General features: G+C 48.5%; 1 protein-coding gene across 1 annotated transcript; it reads left to right on the forward strand.

Moving 5' to 3' along the window:
• The first annotated feature begins 4,999 nt into the window (after nt 1–4,999).
• LOC119309192 (protein alan shepard-like) lies at nt 5,000–6,900 on the forward strand. The gene has a single exon (XM_037585228.1). The coding sequence runs from the start codon at nt 5,369–5,371 to the stop codon at nt 6,620–6,622; it is 1,254 nt and encodes a 417-aa protein (XP_037441125.1). The 5' UTR covers nt 5,000–5,368; the 3' UTR covers nt 6,623–6,900.
• Nucleotides 6,901–15,597: the final 8,697 nt, after the last annotated feature.

Raw genomic sequence — 15,597 nt, forward strand, 5'->3', positions numbered from 1 at the left:
TCCCCGCACGCACCCCAGAGTTTGAACCTTTCAAGGGTTTGCGGATCCCGTAATCCGATAGGTACCCGTACCTATGGGTAAAATTGCCATCCTTGGTAGAATGAGCTGTCAAGAGATCAGAGCAGTTTCTTCACAAGTTTGTGATCAGTGATGTCTTTGGCACCGAGACCTTGTAGCTTGTTTGCAATGTCACTTAGACGATCGAAAGTTTGCTGACAACTTTCATTTCTGATTCGCTCGAACCGATTGAACTTTGCCCGAAGAGTATCAATGCAGGCCTCTTTCTGAGTTGAAACACCCTCATTTATCTTTTCGAGAATGTCCCACAATTCCTTTGAAGTATCACACAGACGACAACGAAGAAATTGAGCACGAGAGAGATGGCCACCAATTTCATCTTTAGCTTAAGCGCCCATCTGAATGAGTTTCTGCTCGCGGTCAGTGGGGACCTGGGGCACTTCAATCGCGATTCTATTCTGCACCATGGTCCACACATCATCATCAATAGCTCGGAGACAGATCTTCATTTTCTCTTTTCAGAAGGGAGAGTTCGTCCCATCGAAGATGGGAATCTTGAGATGCGACTTGTAGCTCACTGAAGACATACTTAAACTCAAAGGTGGTTGGACCAAAATGAGTAGAGTCAAGGAGTACCTTGCTTTGATACCAATTGTAGGAATGAAGTATGTCTACCATAGGGGGGGGTAAATGGGAGTTCTAAAATTTCTTCATAAATATCAAAACTCTCGGAACCCAGTAGTGGAGCGAATAAGAATAGTGTACAAGGAGCGAATCCAAACTAACGAATGGAAACTAAAAGCATGCATCGACACAAATCACATGATTGAAACAGTTCGAACGTTAAGAGGAGAAGCAGAGGAAACCAGTGATGCTCGATGGCGACAAGGAATCTGGTAGACCAGTTCACCCTTCTACAAAAGGACTACGTCTGGTTGGAGGGGTTGTGAGTTAGCACAGAAGATAAACTCTCTTCGCCCTATTCTCCTCGACAATTGGTTCGTCAACCAATGTCGATCACTCATGGTAGATACTTGGGGCGATCTCCGAACCTTTGCAGACTTCTTCTTCGAGAACCACAATTACTCTTGGTCTCTGAAGAAATTGACACTTAACCGTCTAGAGAGTTGGCAGCTCTCAAGAGTAATAGGTGGAGCGTACTAGACTTAGATTCGAGTGATGCTGAACCACTATCTATTTTTCGTCTCTAGGGGTTTTCTCTCGATGGATTTTAAACTCAAGTTACTCTGGAGAGGGGGTTGCTCAACACTCTTCTCACAATCAAATGGAGCAGCCACCGGACAACACCGGTGCGGGGTGGCTATTTATAGCCACAACATTCCCTGGTGGGAAATGACCATTTTGGACAGCGGTCCAGCCAATGGCCAACCGACACGTTCAGAACAGTCAGATTTCAAGAGCAATGGTAACATTACTTGAGGACCAACTAATGCTAACTCCTCGGTCAGAGACAAATCTCTCATAACGAAGAAGAACACAGTCTCTTGCTGGCAAGTATTTTCTCGGAACACAAAGATATTTCTCTCGCAACTTTCATAAGACTTGGGTTTAGCATCAAAGAATCAAAGCTTCGAACGCTACACCCATCTTAGTAGTACGGTGGTCCTGTGACTCAATAAAGTGGAGAGAAACAACGAAATAAATGCGACATCTTCACTTCGTCTTCAATCTTCTTGGTCGCAGTCACCTCCTTCGGACGAGCACCGAACCAATTGCTTCACGTCAAATTTTTTTGAGGGGTCACTCTTGTTATCATAATCTTCGATGATAACCTTCATTGCTACGCAGGGGATTATCTTCGTTGTTTGAATGAAACTCCTCGTGACTTCAGGGACCTGTTACTCTGTGTGCACTAGCAAACATAGAAGTCCCATACTATTTATGTCAACAAACTCCAAAACATAAGGAGGCAAATTATTGCACCAATAGTGTTTTTGCACAACAGTCCATGGAATACTTGGGCCACATTATTTTTGATAAGGGGTAACTAGTGATCCTGCAAAAACAGAAGTTATGGTTAATTGGCATGTACCTACTAATGTTACTGAGTTGAGAGGTTTCCTTGGACTGATAGGCTACTACAGGAAGTTTGTGAGGAACTATGGTCTGCTGGCTAGGCCCCTGACTATCTTACTAAATAAACAAGCCTTTCAATGGTCTGAAACAGCTCCGTCAGCTTTTCAACAACTGAAACAAGTTATGGCTACCACTCCTGTGTTGGCCCTACCAAATTTCGAAAAAACTTTCACTGTGGAAGCAGATGCATGTAACACTGGTGTGGGAGCTATTCTATCTCAAGAAGGACATCCCATTGCTTACTACAGTAAGGCCCTTGGAGTAGCTAGTCAGAAACTGTGTATTTATGAGAAGAAGTTTCTCGCAATTATGATGGCCCTTGATAGGTGGCGATCTTATTTCGCCAGAGCACCTTTTGTGATTAAAACATATCACCAAAGCTTGTGTCATTCCAGAGATCAGCTTCTGACTTCAGATTTACAGAGGAAGGTTATGACAAAGCTTGTGGGATTACAATTTTCCATCCAATATAAGAAAGGGGTAGAAAATACTATTGCGGATGCACTTTCTAGAGTGGCCCACTTGTTTCCTATCCAGGCAATATCTTCCAGCAGACCACTTTAGATCCAAGAAGTATTGAACTCCTATACAATAGATCCTGTTGCACAGCTGATGCTGCAAAAATTGGCAGTAGATAACAGTGCTTGTACTGGATTTATGTTGCAAGATGGACTGATCAAGCATGAAGACAAGATTTGGATTGGAGCTAATGCAGGTTTGCAAACCAAGCTCATTCAGGCTTTCCACTCCACACCTACGGGGGGCACTCTAGTATACTACCTACTTATCACCGAGTTAAGCAACATTTTAGTTGGACTAGGATGAAAACGGATGTTGAGAACTTTTTGAAGCAGTGCAACACTTGTTAGCAAGCTAAACATGAGTTGTGCAAAACATCAGGACTGTTACAACCTCTTCCTTTGCAAGATCGTCCTTGGCAGGCTATTAGCATGGACTTTATTGAAGGATGGCCAAAATCTGAAGGTTTTAATGTTATTCTTGTGGTCGTGGATCGTTTCACTAAAGTCAATCATTTTCTTCCACTCAAGCATCCATTTACAGCAGCATCAGTGGCTGAGGTATTCCTCAATAACATTGTCAGACTACATGGGCTGCCCTTCTCCATTGTATCAGACAGGGGTAATTTTTTTACAAGTGCATTCTGGAAGGAGTTGTTCGTGTGTGGGGCACAAAACTACAAATGAGTACAACATATCACCCTCAAACGGATGGCCAGACGAAGTGAGTTAATCAGTGCCTTGAGATGGATTTGTGCTGTGCAGTACACGATTCTCCAGCTAAGTGGGCAGCGTGGCTTCCTCAAGCAGAGTTCTGGTATAATTCTACATACCACTCTTCCTTGGGATGTACCCCTTACAAAGCTTTATATGGACAGAACCCAAACGTGGGGCAGCTGGAAGGACATTCCACTTCTATGAATCCTGATGTGCAAACTTGGTTGTCCTCTAATACTCAACTTATAGTTGTGTTAAAGGATCATCTGGCCAGAGCTCAATGCAAGTATAAGCATTTTGCTAACAGAAAAAGGTTTGATCGCCAGTTTGCAGTTGGGGAGATGGTTTACTTGTGCTTCCAACCCTATGCCCGGTCGTTAGTGGTCAATCGCCCTTGTCCCAAATTAGCTCTCAAGTATTTTGGGTCATTTAAAGTGCTGGACAAAATAGGCATTGCGGTCTACCGTCTGGAGTTGCCGCGCGGCAGTATGGTTCATCTGGTGTTCCATGTCTCTCAGCTCAAGACTCACGTTCCAAATCATACTCTAGTGTTTACTATGTTGCCTGTTCCTCTTGATCTGTCTGTGCCGGGAGTACTACTTGAAGAGATTCTGGATCGCCGACTGGTTAAAAAAGGAAATGCCTCTCATCTCCAAATATTGGTCAAATGGACGTTTATGCCTGCATCTTCGGCGACTTGGGAGGATTACCAAGCACTCAAGGATCGTTATCCAGATCCACCAGCATGGGGACACGCTGGTTCTTCACGGGGAGGTATTGTCAATCCTCAGGCGATGGCGTTGGTGGGTTCGCGGCAAGGAAGGTGTAAAGGAGACAGGGCGAAGGCGTAAAACAGTAGCGGGAAGATTCAAACGATGCTTGGGCCAGGGTGGCTGTAAGTGAGGGTGTAGTGGGCCAATGGGCCGGGTGCGGGTGAGCCATGTAACATGCGTGTTATAAGCAGGGGAGCGGGGAAGAGAAACGTTATCGAAAAGCTTGTAATAAAATTCTGGCATCTCATTCTATCTAGCCTATCCTTCTCTCTCTCTCCCCCGCCCCCTTCTCTCTCTCTCTCTACCTCCGACTCCTCTTCCTCCTCCAATTTGAATCATGTTCGCTGCAGTTCGTCGCCCGCGAGACTCCACCGGAGCCTGGTCGTGACACCGCACACTGGTCCCCTCCTGGTCCGTAGACGGATGCGGTGTCCGATTTGAGGGTCAGCGTTGGAAATGCCCTTATACTACATTTTAGAGGAAAACTTTTCATGCACTCAAATTTCTTGACAAAATTTCTTTGTTTTTCCCCTTTTATCAAACACTTTTCCATCGAACCGCATGGGACATATGGTCAGCAAACCCAAAATTCACATGAACACTCTTCCATCAAAATTCTTGTAGTTTTGTAATCTTACATAGGACATGATACTCTATTCCTACGTTTTTCTAATTACTACGTTTTCAGAGGCCATAAATAAATCATAAATCATGAAGGGAGTATTGGTTTCCTGGAGACAAAACCTCCAGATCGCTGCGGCAGGGTCCAGGTCCAGCCAGCGTCAGCTGCGACGCACGCAGCTTTTCCTTTTTCCCGGTGACTAATTATGGACGCGGAACAATGTAGCTCACCAAACCAACACCGCACAGACGCGCAGAGCCAGCCGAGTCGCACTCGCACACACGCCGCAACAACAAACCTCCCTCCGTCCCCTTCCTCGCGTCGGGGGTGGGTGGAACGTGCGCCGAACCAGCAGCGGCAGCCCCCGCCCCCGCCCGCTCCCCCCTTTTATACCACGCCGCCAGTTCACACCAAAGCTTCTCTTCCTCCCTCCCCCTTCGTCTCCCGGCTGGATCACGCGCGCAGTCAGGGCCGGGCGCTTGTGGAATGGAAGATCCGCTCTTTTTAGCCACTTGTGGTCAGTGAGCGGTTTGGTGGTGGTAGTTGGCCTCGCTTAGTTGGAGGGTTGCACCAGCGCGTGCGAGGGGAGAAGGGCCAAGGAGTTGCTGCTTTTGTCGGCCGCCATGGACTCCGGCAATAGCGGCAGCCTCCAGTCGTCCAGCGGCGGCGACGACGATTTCGACTCGCGGGGAGGCGGCGTCGACTCCTCGCCGCTCTCCGCGCTGCTCCGGCCGACGCCCTCGCCCTCGGCGGTCGGGGCCTTCTCGATGCACGGATCGCTCTATGGCCTTCAGGATTTCACCTCCGCCCCGCCGCAGCAGCAGCAACAGCAACAGCACCACCAGCAGCAGCAGGCGTCCTGGTCGGCGCAGTTCATGGCGGGGCCGGCTTCCTCGTCGACGCGTGTCGGGCCGACCGACGCGGGCATGGGCGGCGCGAGCGCGCATCAGGCGCCTGATCCGTCAGCTGCGGCCGCGACGGCGCCGCCGAGGGGGTCGCGGAAGCGGGCGCGCGCGTCGCGGCGTGCCCCCACGACGGTGCTCACCACCGACACCTCAAACTTCCGCGCCATGGTGCAGGAGTTCACCGGCATCCCTAACCCGCCCTTCGCTGCCGGCGCTGGAGGCCCCGGTGCGTCTTTCAACTCCCGCTTCGACCACATCTTCTCGTCCTCCGCCCTCCGCTCCGCCGCCGGTGCGACCGGCGATCCAGTCTCCTCGCTGCCGCCGTACCTCCTCCGTCCTTTTGCGCAGAAGCTCCAGACGGCACCTTCGCCTTTCGCGCCCTTCACGTCCCCGTCCTCGTCAACACCTCCGTCGTCGAACATGGGCATCGCCAATGCCAATGCCATGGCGGCGGCCACGGCCGCCGCCACCACAACAGCGTCTGCCAATCAGCGCGGCGTCGCCGGCGATGACTTCCAGCTGACGTCCTCGGCGCTTCTGCGGATGCAGGACCACAGCAGCAACTACCTGTCCTTCCAGAACCTCCTCGGCTCCACGCAGCCTTCGTCGCAGCACATGTTCGGCGCCATGTCGCATGGAGCATCGAGGCTGCACGACCAATCGCCGTCGGAGTTCATGCCAGGCGCCGGCAGCGGCAGCATGGGGCTCACCCACGGCGGGATGATGGTCTCCGAGGGGATGCACATGCACCAACAACAAAGAAGCGACGTCCACCAGGGCGGCGACGAGCTGTCGGGCGTGGTCCGGGCCGGCGCGTCCGGGAGCGGCGGCGGCGGCTGCAAGCTGAACTACCCGCCCTACACCGGGGCGCCATCGTCATCCGCGGCAGCCAGCACCGACATGCCACCGGACGGAGCCTCCCGGAGCAGCCGCGGCGAGGGCCTAGACCCATGGCTTTGTACATCCGAGTAGTGAAGAGAAAGAGAAAGGTGCATGTGATGTTAGCCGCTCTCTGATTAATTTGCTCCCCGCCTCCATGCATCACAAACAACCAAGGTCTGGTTAATCATCTTTATTTAGTATTATACCTTTTGTTTGTTACTTATTATCGCTTCTATCTCCGTCACCATCGATCGGCCTTGTACATTTAAAACATCATCTTTGGTTCGCTTCTCTCTTAGATATTACTACTACACATGTGCAAGGAGAGATAGAGTAATGGTGCAATTACAGACATTGATTTCTTGTCCTCTCTCTATGTGTGTTGATCGGCACAGTGTGCGATCGAGTGGCATCAGTAAAGCTGGCTTATCTGTTCTCCGCTCCGGCCGAATGCGCGCATTGCGGTTGCGCGAGAGGCCACCGGCCGGCCGGGCTCCGGCGAGGAAGTTGTCCGGCAGTGTGTCATAAAGAAAGGAGGAAGGAGAGAAGGCGTAGTTGCAGCGGCCCCAACCGTAACTCATCAAACTGCCAAAGAAGTCATTTTCTGGTACAAAAACCAGCGAAAAGCCTCCAAAAAGACGGAGACAAGATGAGAAAGCTCATATCCTAGGGGGAGAAAGGCCGCTCTTTCTCTTTCTAGCTCTCGTAGCAGTAGTAGCTTGGCTTTGGATTTGTAGCTACGCTAACCACTCCACATGATGCAAGGCGAGGCCGAGAATAAAACCCGATTTGATTAATCGCGAGGAGGAGGAGGAGACCAACAACCGTACCTCCCCGGAGCTGACCGTCGTAGACTAGGCTCGGCTAGGCATTAAAGAAAGATCACGGCATGTGATGTGATCCACCGTCGTCGTCGTCTTAATCCGCCGCGATCTTCTTCGTTACTGATGAAACGAAGGCAGAGAGAGAGAGAGGGGGGTTTAGCGAGAAGGAGATCTTTCTTTTTGTTGCTAGGTGTCGACGAGGACGACGACGATGTAGAGGTAGATTGAGAGAGAGAGAAGGATTGGCAGTGGCACTGGCAGTGACAAGTTGTTGCATGTGTCCCCTCCGTGCCTACACTTGATTGCGGCCGTAGAAGGGCGGGGCGGGTACTTTCTCTTGCTTCTGTCCATGGGTTTGTATTGAATCCGGCCCAAGTGGGGCGCCGGATTTGATCTCTGCACTTGATGGAGCCAGGGATTTTGGTTCGGATACGTACGTACGATGTCATTAGTGTCAAGCTTGGCAATTAACAAGGGGGTAGGCTCCATGCTTGGGCTCCGTCCTCCCTTCTGGGTACATGTACCTGAACTTATTATGACCTCGTCCCCGTCCCCGGCCTACTACAATTGCCTCTACAGGATCCATCCGGGCCAATCAACGGGCAATAATACACACTTCACGTGTTGTTCATTAGCAGCTTGTGGTCTTGAAGCTAGTACTAGTATGTATAGCCTGGGCCTCGGTCAGACTAAAAATGATGTGATTATCCCTAGCCGTACAATCGAAAAAAAATGATGTGATTATTTTGGAATTATTGCGTGGCTAAGAGAGAGAGAGAGATGCAGAGCTCGATTAGCTGCATATATTACTCTGAAAGAAACAATTTGTGATCATCATAATTCCACATGACAAGCGTTGTTGATACTACTAAAAAGGAAGATCTGCCATAAGGATGCAACTTTTGTTGAGAAGGATAATAGCGCTGCTTACCCTAGGGATGATTAGCTTCCACATCGGTTGACGCGATGACAGTGATTACAATCCATCTAATCATAGGCCTGGCTAGGCCGGTGAACCGAAAGCCAGATGCAAAGTTGAGATTATCCAGTTTTCAAATCCATGAATCTCCCTCCACTCTTTCCTCTGCTAGCTAAGCTAGGGAATTAAGCTGATTTGACACAGCGGGGGGTTAAGCAAGCAAGCAGGCAGGCAGGGATGGATGATTGCTTCCACACCTCACCGTAGATTAGGAGTAGGGGAGCGGGGGAGTAGCAACATGTGAGCGAGTGAGGTTGGGACGAGGTCTCTCTTGGCTTGGCTGGAATCATGTTCGGCCATGGCTTGGCAGGGAATAACTCTGTTCCACTGCAATGCAATGATGCCCCCTCTCGCTCCCGTCCTCTCTCTTTCTCGCCCAAGTTGCTCTCTCCTCTCGCTGGGGCTGGGGCTGGGCTATGATGATGATCCCTCCCCTCGCGCAGCACAGCACAAGCACAAGCTCAGAGGGCCCTGATCCTGGACGGACGCGTATAATTTCGACCCGAACGTAACGTACCCAGCCCAAAAGTTAAGGGGCTTTCCAGTGCCGAGAGGCGAGAAAAGCCTGGCCGGGGCCGGCACGGGGCGGCGCCTCCCTCTCTCGTGGCAAATTTGACCTATAGACGGAATCAAATCATAGAATAAACTATCCATGAAACTATTTTCACGCGGCTGATCTTTTTGTGTGACGCCCGACACGAAGACGCCATACTACACTGTGCAACGCCTCACAGCTAGGCGCTACACGGCCAGCGTCACACACGTGTAATCAGAAAATTATTAAGTCGTGTGCAACGCCTGAGAGCTAGGCGCCACACCGTACAGTGTAGCGCCTAGTTCCTAGGCGTTGCACTGGTGCAGCGCCTAGCTCCCAGGCGTTGCACTAGTGCAGCGCCTGAGAGCTAGGCGCCACGGGTCAGCCGCGTGAAATAGTTTCACGGATAGTTCATTTTGTGATTTAATTTCGTCTATAAGTCAAATTTGTCAAATTTGCCCTCTCTCGTGCATAAGGGCATGCTTGGATCCAAGGGACTATTTTTAGTCTGACTAAAACTAGTCTCTTTTAGAGGCTAAAGTACCAATCACTCCTGACTAAAGAGAGGCTAGAACTAGTCTTGAGACTAAAAATTTTTAGTCAGGGGAACCCTACTAAAATGTGGATTAGTCCTCTCTCTCCTCATTTAACTCCCCTCCTTTAACACATGCGAGTTCTGGATTGAAGGGTTTGGAGGATAATAAATGCTTATTAACTCGATTTTAGTCTATTTAGTATTTGTATCCAAGCATGGGTGAGGCTAGCAAGTTTTAGTCCCACTACTTTTAGTCATGGGACTAAAACGTATCCAACCCCCCTCTAAGGCCTCGATTGGAATGTCGTTTCCAGCGCTTTTACACCTGTAAAATATACAGACCACGACCCGTCATTTTGATTCTCAGCTGGAATTAGCACACGGCTGGTAAAATACACATACACTTGTAAAACAAATACAGGTGTATAAAAATACACCGATTCCAAACAGGGCCTAAGTATACCTCTCGAGTCTCGTCCTCGTTCCTTTCTTCATGGCTCTGGTCGATCGCTCTCATAGTTTTCCGCGCCAAATAAATGCCGGCAGGGGCAGGGGTAGGGGCCATTTACTCCGTCGCTATAGTACTCCTGCACCGTTTTGCGAGAGAGGAGAGGAGGGAGGGGATGAGGCAGGGTGGGTGGCAGAAGTTCAGGGTTCAGCCCGGGTTCGCTTTGTCGGGTTTCGCTGTTTACGTGGTGCCGATGATGAGCTCTCCTGACACCGCGCAGATTCATTCCAATTGTAGCCATGCTGCTCTCGAGCGCCAAATCGGCCTTGTCTCGGAGATTTTATTGAATGCTCCGCAGATTTAGCCGTGGCTGATCGGATCCTACGTACTCCGATATAGTTATAGATATAGATATAGTCATAGATGGATGGTGGACGGCGCCGAATATCTATATCTATCTGCTCTCTAGCTCGGGGACGGAGGAACGGGCGAGCTATTCGATTCAAGCCGTATCCTGGATCCGGCCCACGGATGGATCGTGTTTATGCTGCCAGCCAGACCAGCTAGCGCATGCGTCACGGTCAACAGTGGCTGCCCACCTACGCAGTTCCGTGCGTGCGATCGATCCACCGCAGCCGCAGCGTACGACCGGCCCACCCTGCGCAGGGGACAAACAGGGAGGCCCGTGCCGGAATGAACTCAAACCCCATGAGGCACCGCCACCGGCGAGCGAACAGGGTGCTGCGCCCGGACGACTGACTGGACGATGACTTCCCGGCCTGCCCATGCCGGCATCGGCGCACCCGCGCACGCCCCGTACGGGTACGTATAGGGATGTGTGCGCGACTACACGGTGTACGCCGCGCGTGATGACGCAACCTGCAGGCGGGGATAAACGAGGGTGACGCGACGATTGTATCACGGTTCGCGGTCTACGAGGCAGCCAAGACCACCGGGCCGATGGTGACTTGACATGCCCATGGTGTACCTCGGCTCTTTGGTTTGCTTGCCCTGCCGAATCGGACAGGAGCCGGAGCGTCAACCACACGGCGATGGGTTCAGTCTTCAGTGGACGACGGGTGAGAGGTGAAGTGAACGACGGACGGGCTGCGCGTGCGCCGCAGGGACCCGGCAGAGAGCGGTCAAGAGACGTCCATCGACGCGACCGTCCGCGCCACCTGTCTCTCTACCGCTCGCTGCTGCAGCTGCTAGTATACGAAACGCTATATATTTTACCCTTTTTTATTGTTAATAACTTTTTGAGAAAACTAAAAGGATTTTGCTCCCACTAGTGCGTGTCAGACGGCTCTGGGCCGGGCACAGCCATCATGCCCGGCTTGACCCGGCCATGTGCTACCTAGCCGCTTCATTTTCTGTGCAACGTTGTTTGTGTCATAGACACGAGGAGCAGGTGCATGCTTGGTCTGGTAGGGTGGTGCTATGGTCAGAGGCTACCTTTTCAAAAAAAAAAATTGCAGTACGTAATATTTTGCTCTGGATTTCGGACCAAGATTATGGTCCTACTCGCTCGTTTTGGGTTAAAAATTGCTATTCCTACGAAACGGCTTAACGAAAAAGCTACTCCCTCCCTCCGACTAGGTGTATAAGTCTAAAACCAAATAATCTCAAAACATTTAAACGCGGTGCATTAACTTCACCTCGTTTCTTGTTTCTTGACATATCAACCAATAAGAGATGTGGGGCGTGCATGTTTTCAATGACTCAAGACTACCAAACACGTCATGCAGTGGTTAGTTCATTACATGCAATGCTATGAATTAGCAAATCTCTACCTAATAATAAAGCAAATTGGGTTTTCGTCGTCTGTCATGCACTTTTGCAGAAAACCCCCTGCATTTTTCATGAATTAACCCGCAGTACACACTTAAGTCATAACCGAACCGTTATTTTACATTTTTACGAAAACACCCCTGACGTATTAGATAATTCACCCGCCGATCATATATAAGTCAAACAAATGTTTTTCTAAATTATTCATATCTTTTAAACCGTAACTCCGATTTTAACATGTTATATATGAAAATTGATTAGAAAAATGTGTAGAATCTGAATATGATGTTATTTTGTTTGTCAAATATTTTTTAAATATTATTTTGGAAGATATTTAAGTCAAAAATATATTTTTCTTAATTATCCATATCTATTAAATCGTAACTCCGATTTTAACATGTTATATATGAAATTTGAATAGAAAAATATGTAGAATTTGAATATGATGTTATTTTTACCTATTAAATATTTTAAAATATTATTTTAAAAGCGAACTTGTAACCTATAGGGCACGTCCGTTTTTCTTTCGTACCACGACGATCTGGATTGCAAATAAACAACCACTAAAATCATAAAGAGACGAAATAAAACATCGATAACCACAGATGAGCACCTCTGAAAAAACTGGCAGAGGAAAAACAACATTCAAACACACTTTGGTTTGTGTGAACACTGAGGCCACTGAGGGTGAGAAGGAGGATAAGCGGCAACATAAAAATGATGCCTCGCTAAAATAAAGTGCATGAACATATTATGGTTATTAGGTTAAGAGTGTGTGTTATTTTTTTCTCCCGTTGCAACGCACGGGCTCTTTTGCTAGTAAACATTAAGTTCTCTCGTTTTCCCCTCCTTGGTCACGGTGCACAACCTAAGATGACTTATTTACCTAGACGGAGGCAGTACCTACTGTGAGAGAGAGCCAATAACCGTCAGGAGCAACTTGAGAATAACCGCCGAAAGAAAAGGTAGTGGGCAAGAATTTCGTAAAACTATTGCATAAGAATATCATCGCTCTTAAGTTCAAAAAAAAGCATAGCATCGCTCTTTCGAGTTTAATAAAGGACTAGTTCTCTCAGGAGAAACCCAAATTGAGAATTTGAGTTTTTCTAAGCGCAATTGAAAATTTGAGTTCAAAAGAAGCCGGTGAATATGCGGTGTTCAATTCCGATTAAATGAAGCATTTGCTTGTAGATGCCCCTACCGCCCCGTTTTGATTGAGTTAATCAATCTATGTCTCCCCAAGCCCGTATTCAGATGAACATGCCATCAGTTAATGCCCAGGTGACTGTCTCCACATGCAAGTCACACGAGATCTCACATAAGCTCTAGCTTCAACTGATTTGGCTTCATGTTAGTGGTGTTTCCCATACTGTGTGCCATTTCTGGGGGCTTATGAGCTGTTGGTACGTTGATCGGCAAGACTTTTGGATGTTGACCTTATTAGTCTGCGATGACGTGGGGTGGTTCGTATTCTTGTGGCTAACTAACACTCGGATTTTGGCGAACGCCAAGAATGGTTCTGGGCCTTTTGTTGCAACGAAGTGTTGGTTAAGCTCAAGGGCTATGCATTCAGGTTTAGGAGGGAACCAACAGGTTATATTCAGGATCCAGACTATGTACCGTTCATTTGGAGACGCAAGAATCATGATGCTGATGACGAGGGCGGTGCGAAGGAGAAAGACGATGACATGGACACGGAGCACTCCGGAAACCCATCCAACCAACCTTCGTCTAGTACTACTCCTACAAATGACATTCATGCAAACGTTTTCTCTCGTGGTGCTCCGGGAGGTAGATCTATGATTTGGCAGTGGCCCTATTTAACTCCTCGCCGCAGACACCGAGAGGCTTGGAGCTCGCCGAGGAACTTCAACTTTACGCCATGTTACGTGGATATCTTGAATCGTCTCCACAGGTGCATCAGCTGGAGTCTTCATCGCCTACCACTTCGCGGACTCAGATTGCATCACAGTCGTCATCGCCGACACAAACTGCTACATCGCTGCCCGCGGTCCACTCGCCGATGCAGGCCATCAGTGGCATGGTGGGGCGCTCGGCCGCGTCTCTGGAGCACCTGTAGTTGGTAGCTCAGGTGGAGGCCACCCGACTCGTGGGCCAGGAGGACTCGGGCATGTTGGCTACCCACAGGGTGGGACCAGCTGGGCCACTCTTGGGTGTGCAGCCACGTTCCGTTGCACCAATGGATGTTCTTCAACCACATGTGGAGCCGACCACGTCCACCTCTACCTTGGACATTGATCCGTCTGGTTTTGTTCCCCACACACTTGAGACGGCAGCCTTGCTACCTGTGTTGGCGGTTGAGACTACCGGGGAGGGGATTGCTACTCCAGCATCATCCCCTCCTCCGGCAGCAAAGCCTGCGTGACATCCATCGTTGGGGGTGGCGCCTACATGCCGAAGTAACCGGCATGCGGTTGCGAGTACAGTACAATGGACACAAATGAGGACTCCTTGGCCAAGGCTATGCAGCGTAAAGCAGCGCAGAATCTAGACAACCAAGGTATTACGTATTCACCCAAATCCTTTTTAGCTTTTTCCACCACAACCATCATTTCTAATTTGAATAATGTGGGTGATAGTCTAGGAAATAATGAGAAGGATATTTCTATTTCGACAAACGCTTTGAAACATTTGGAATGTGACCGATTAGAAGTTACTCCATGTGTTTCTAGCAAGTATTTTGCCTCCCATATAAATGAGAAGGAGCTGCATGCTACATTAGATGGTCAGCTACTCTTTTATTTAGTAGGATCGGTTGCAACATGGGCTTAGATGAACCCGGGCTTAGTTCTTTGATTGAGCTTATAACTCTCGGACGTAAATCAAAGGCCACTATTTCTAAAAATGGTAGTAAGTCCTCTAAAAGGAAGGAATTGTCTAAATCATCTACCGTTTCCTCATAAATGGCATGTTCTTTTGTAGCACATGTCTTGGTGACTTGGCTAAATATTTGTTCATTGTAGAATGTAACAGGGAATACAATTTAGACATTTTGGCTATCTCTGAAATGGGGAGACGTGATTTCTCAGTAAGTCTGCTTAACCATCTTTTTAGTGGGGAACACTTTACTTTGATCTCATGGATGCCCATAGACCATTCTGGGGCAGTTTACTTGACGTAAACACAAGGACTATGGATGTTTTGGCCTGTTTAGATGGTGAGTTTCATGTTAAACTCCATATTCACAACAATAACTTCACATGGACCATCATCACCGTGTATGGGGCAGTCCAGGATGAGTTCAAGGCCGATTTTTTCACCGTGAATTGGTTAATCTTGCGAAAGATAATCCCTACCCCATTCTTATAGGTGAGGATTTCAATTTTCTATTATTTCCAAATGAGAAAAGTCGTGGTAGGTTCGATAATCATTGGCCTTTCCTTTTCTATGATGTCATCGACAGTCTAGATCTACAAGAGGTATCCATGATTGGAAGACAATTCACTTGGGCGAACAGCCTTCCGGAGCCGACATATGAGAAACTAGATCGCATTTTAATGGATATCGACTGGGAATCCAAATTCCCTATGGTTTCTGTTTGTGCTCTACCTCATATCGAGGCTATATTAGACCATGCACCCATCCTCCTAACTACTGGTTTCCATGACCACAACATAGACGCAAGTTCAAGTTCGAACTTGGCTAGTTGCATTGGGATGGCTTCCATGATATGGTCAAGGAAGTGTGGGATAAACCGGTTGTCGGGCATACCCTGATACACAAAATGGAATAACAAATTGCGTGCTTTACGTAAATTGCTTGGTGGCTGGGCTAGGTATACAGTGGGTATCCTAAAAAAGGGAGAAGTTTCATCTTTCATCTGTCATTGATGAGTTAGAAGCTTTAGCAGAGGTTAGACCTCTCACTACCAAAAAAAGACACATCCGTGACATTTTGGGTTGAACGAATTTTTTTCTGTCATACTTATGACA

Source organism: Triticum dicoccoides, chromosome 5B, assembly GCF_002162155.2.
Source record: "Triticum dicoccoides isolate Atlit2015 ecotype Zavitan chromosome 5B, WEW_v2.0, whole genome shotgun sequence".
Lineage (NCBI taxonomy): Eukaryota > Viridiplantae > Streptophyta > Magnoliopsida > Poales > Poaceae > Triticum > Triticum dicoccoides.

What these genes read in the sequence shown, in the direction of transcription:
- LOC119309192 (XM_037585228.1), top strand. Translation starts at nt 5,369, where the DNA reads ATGGACTCCGGCAATAGCGGCAGCCTCCAGTCGTCCAGCGGCGGCGAC.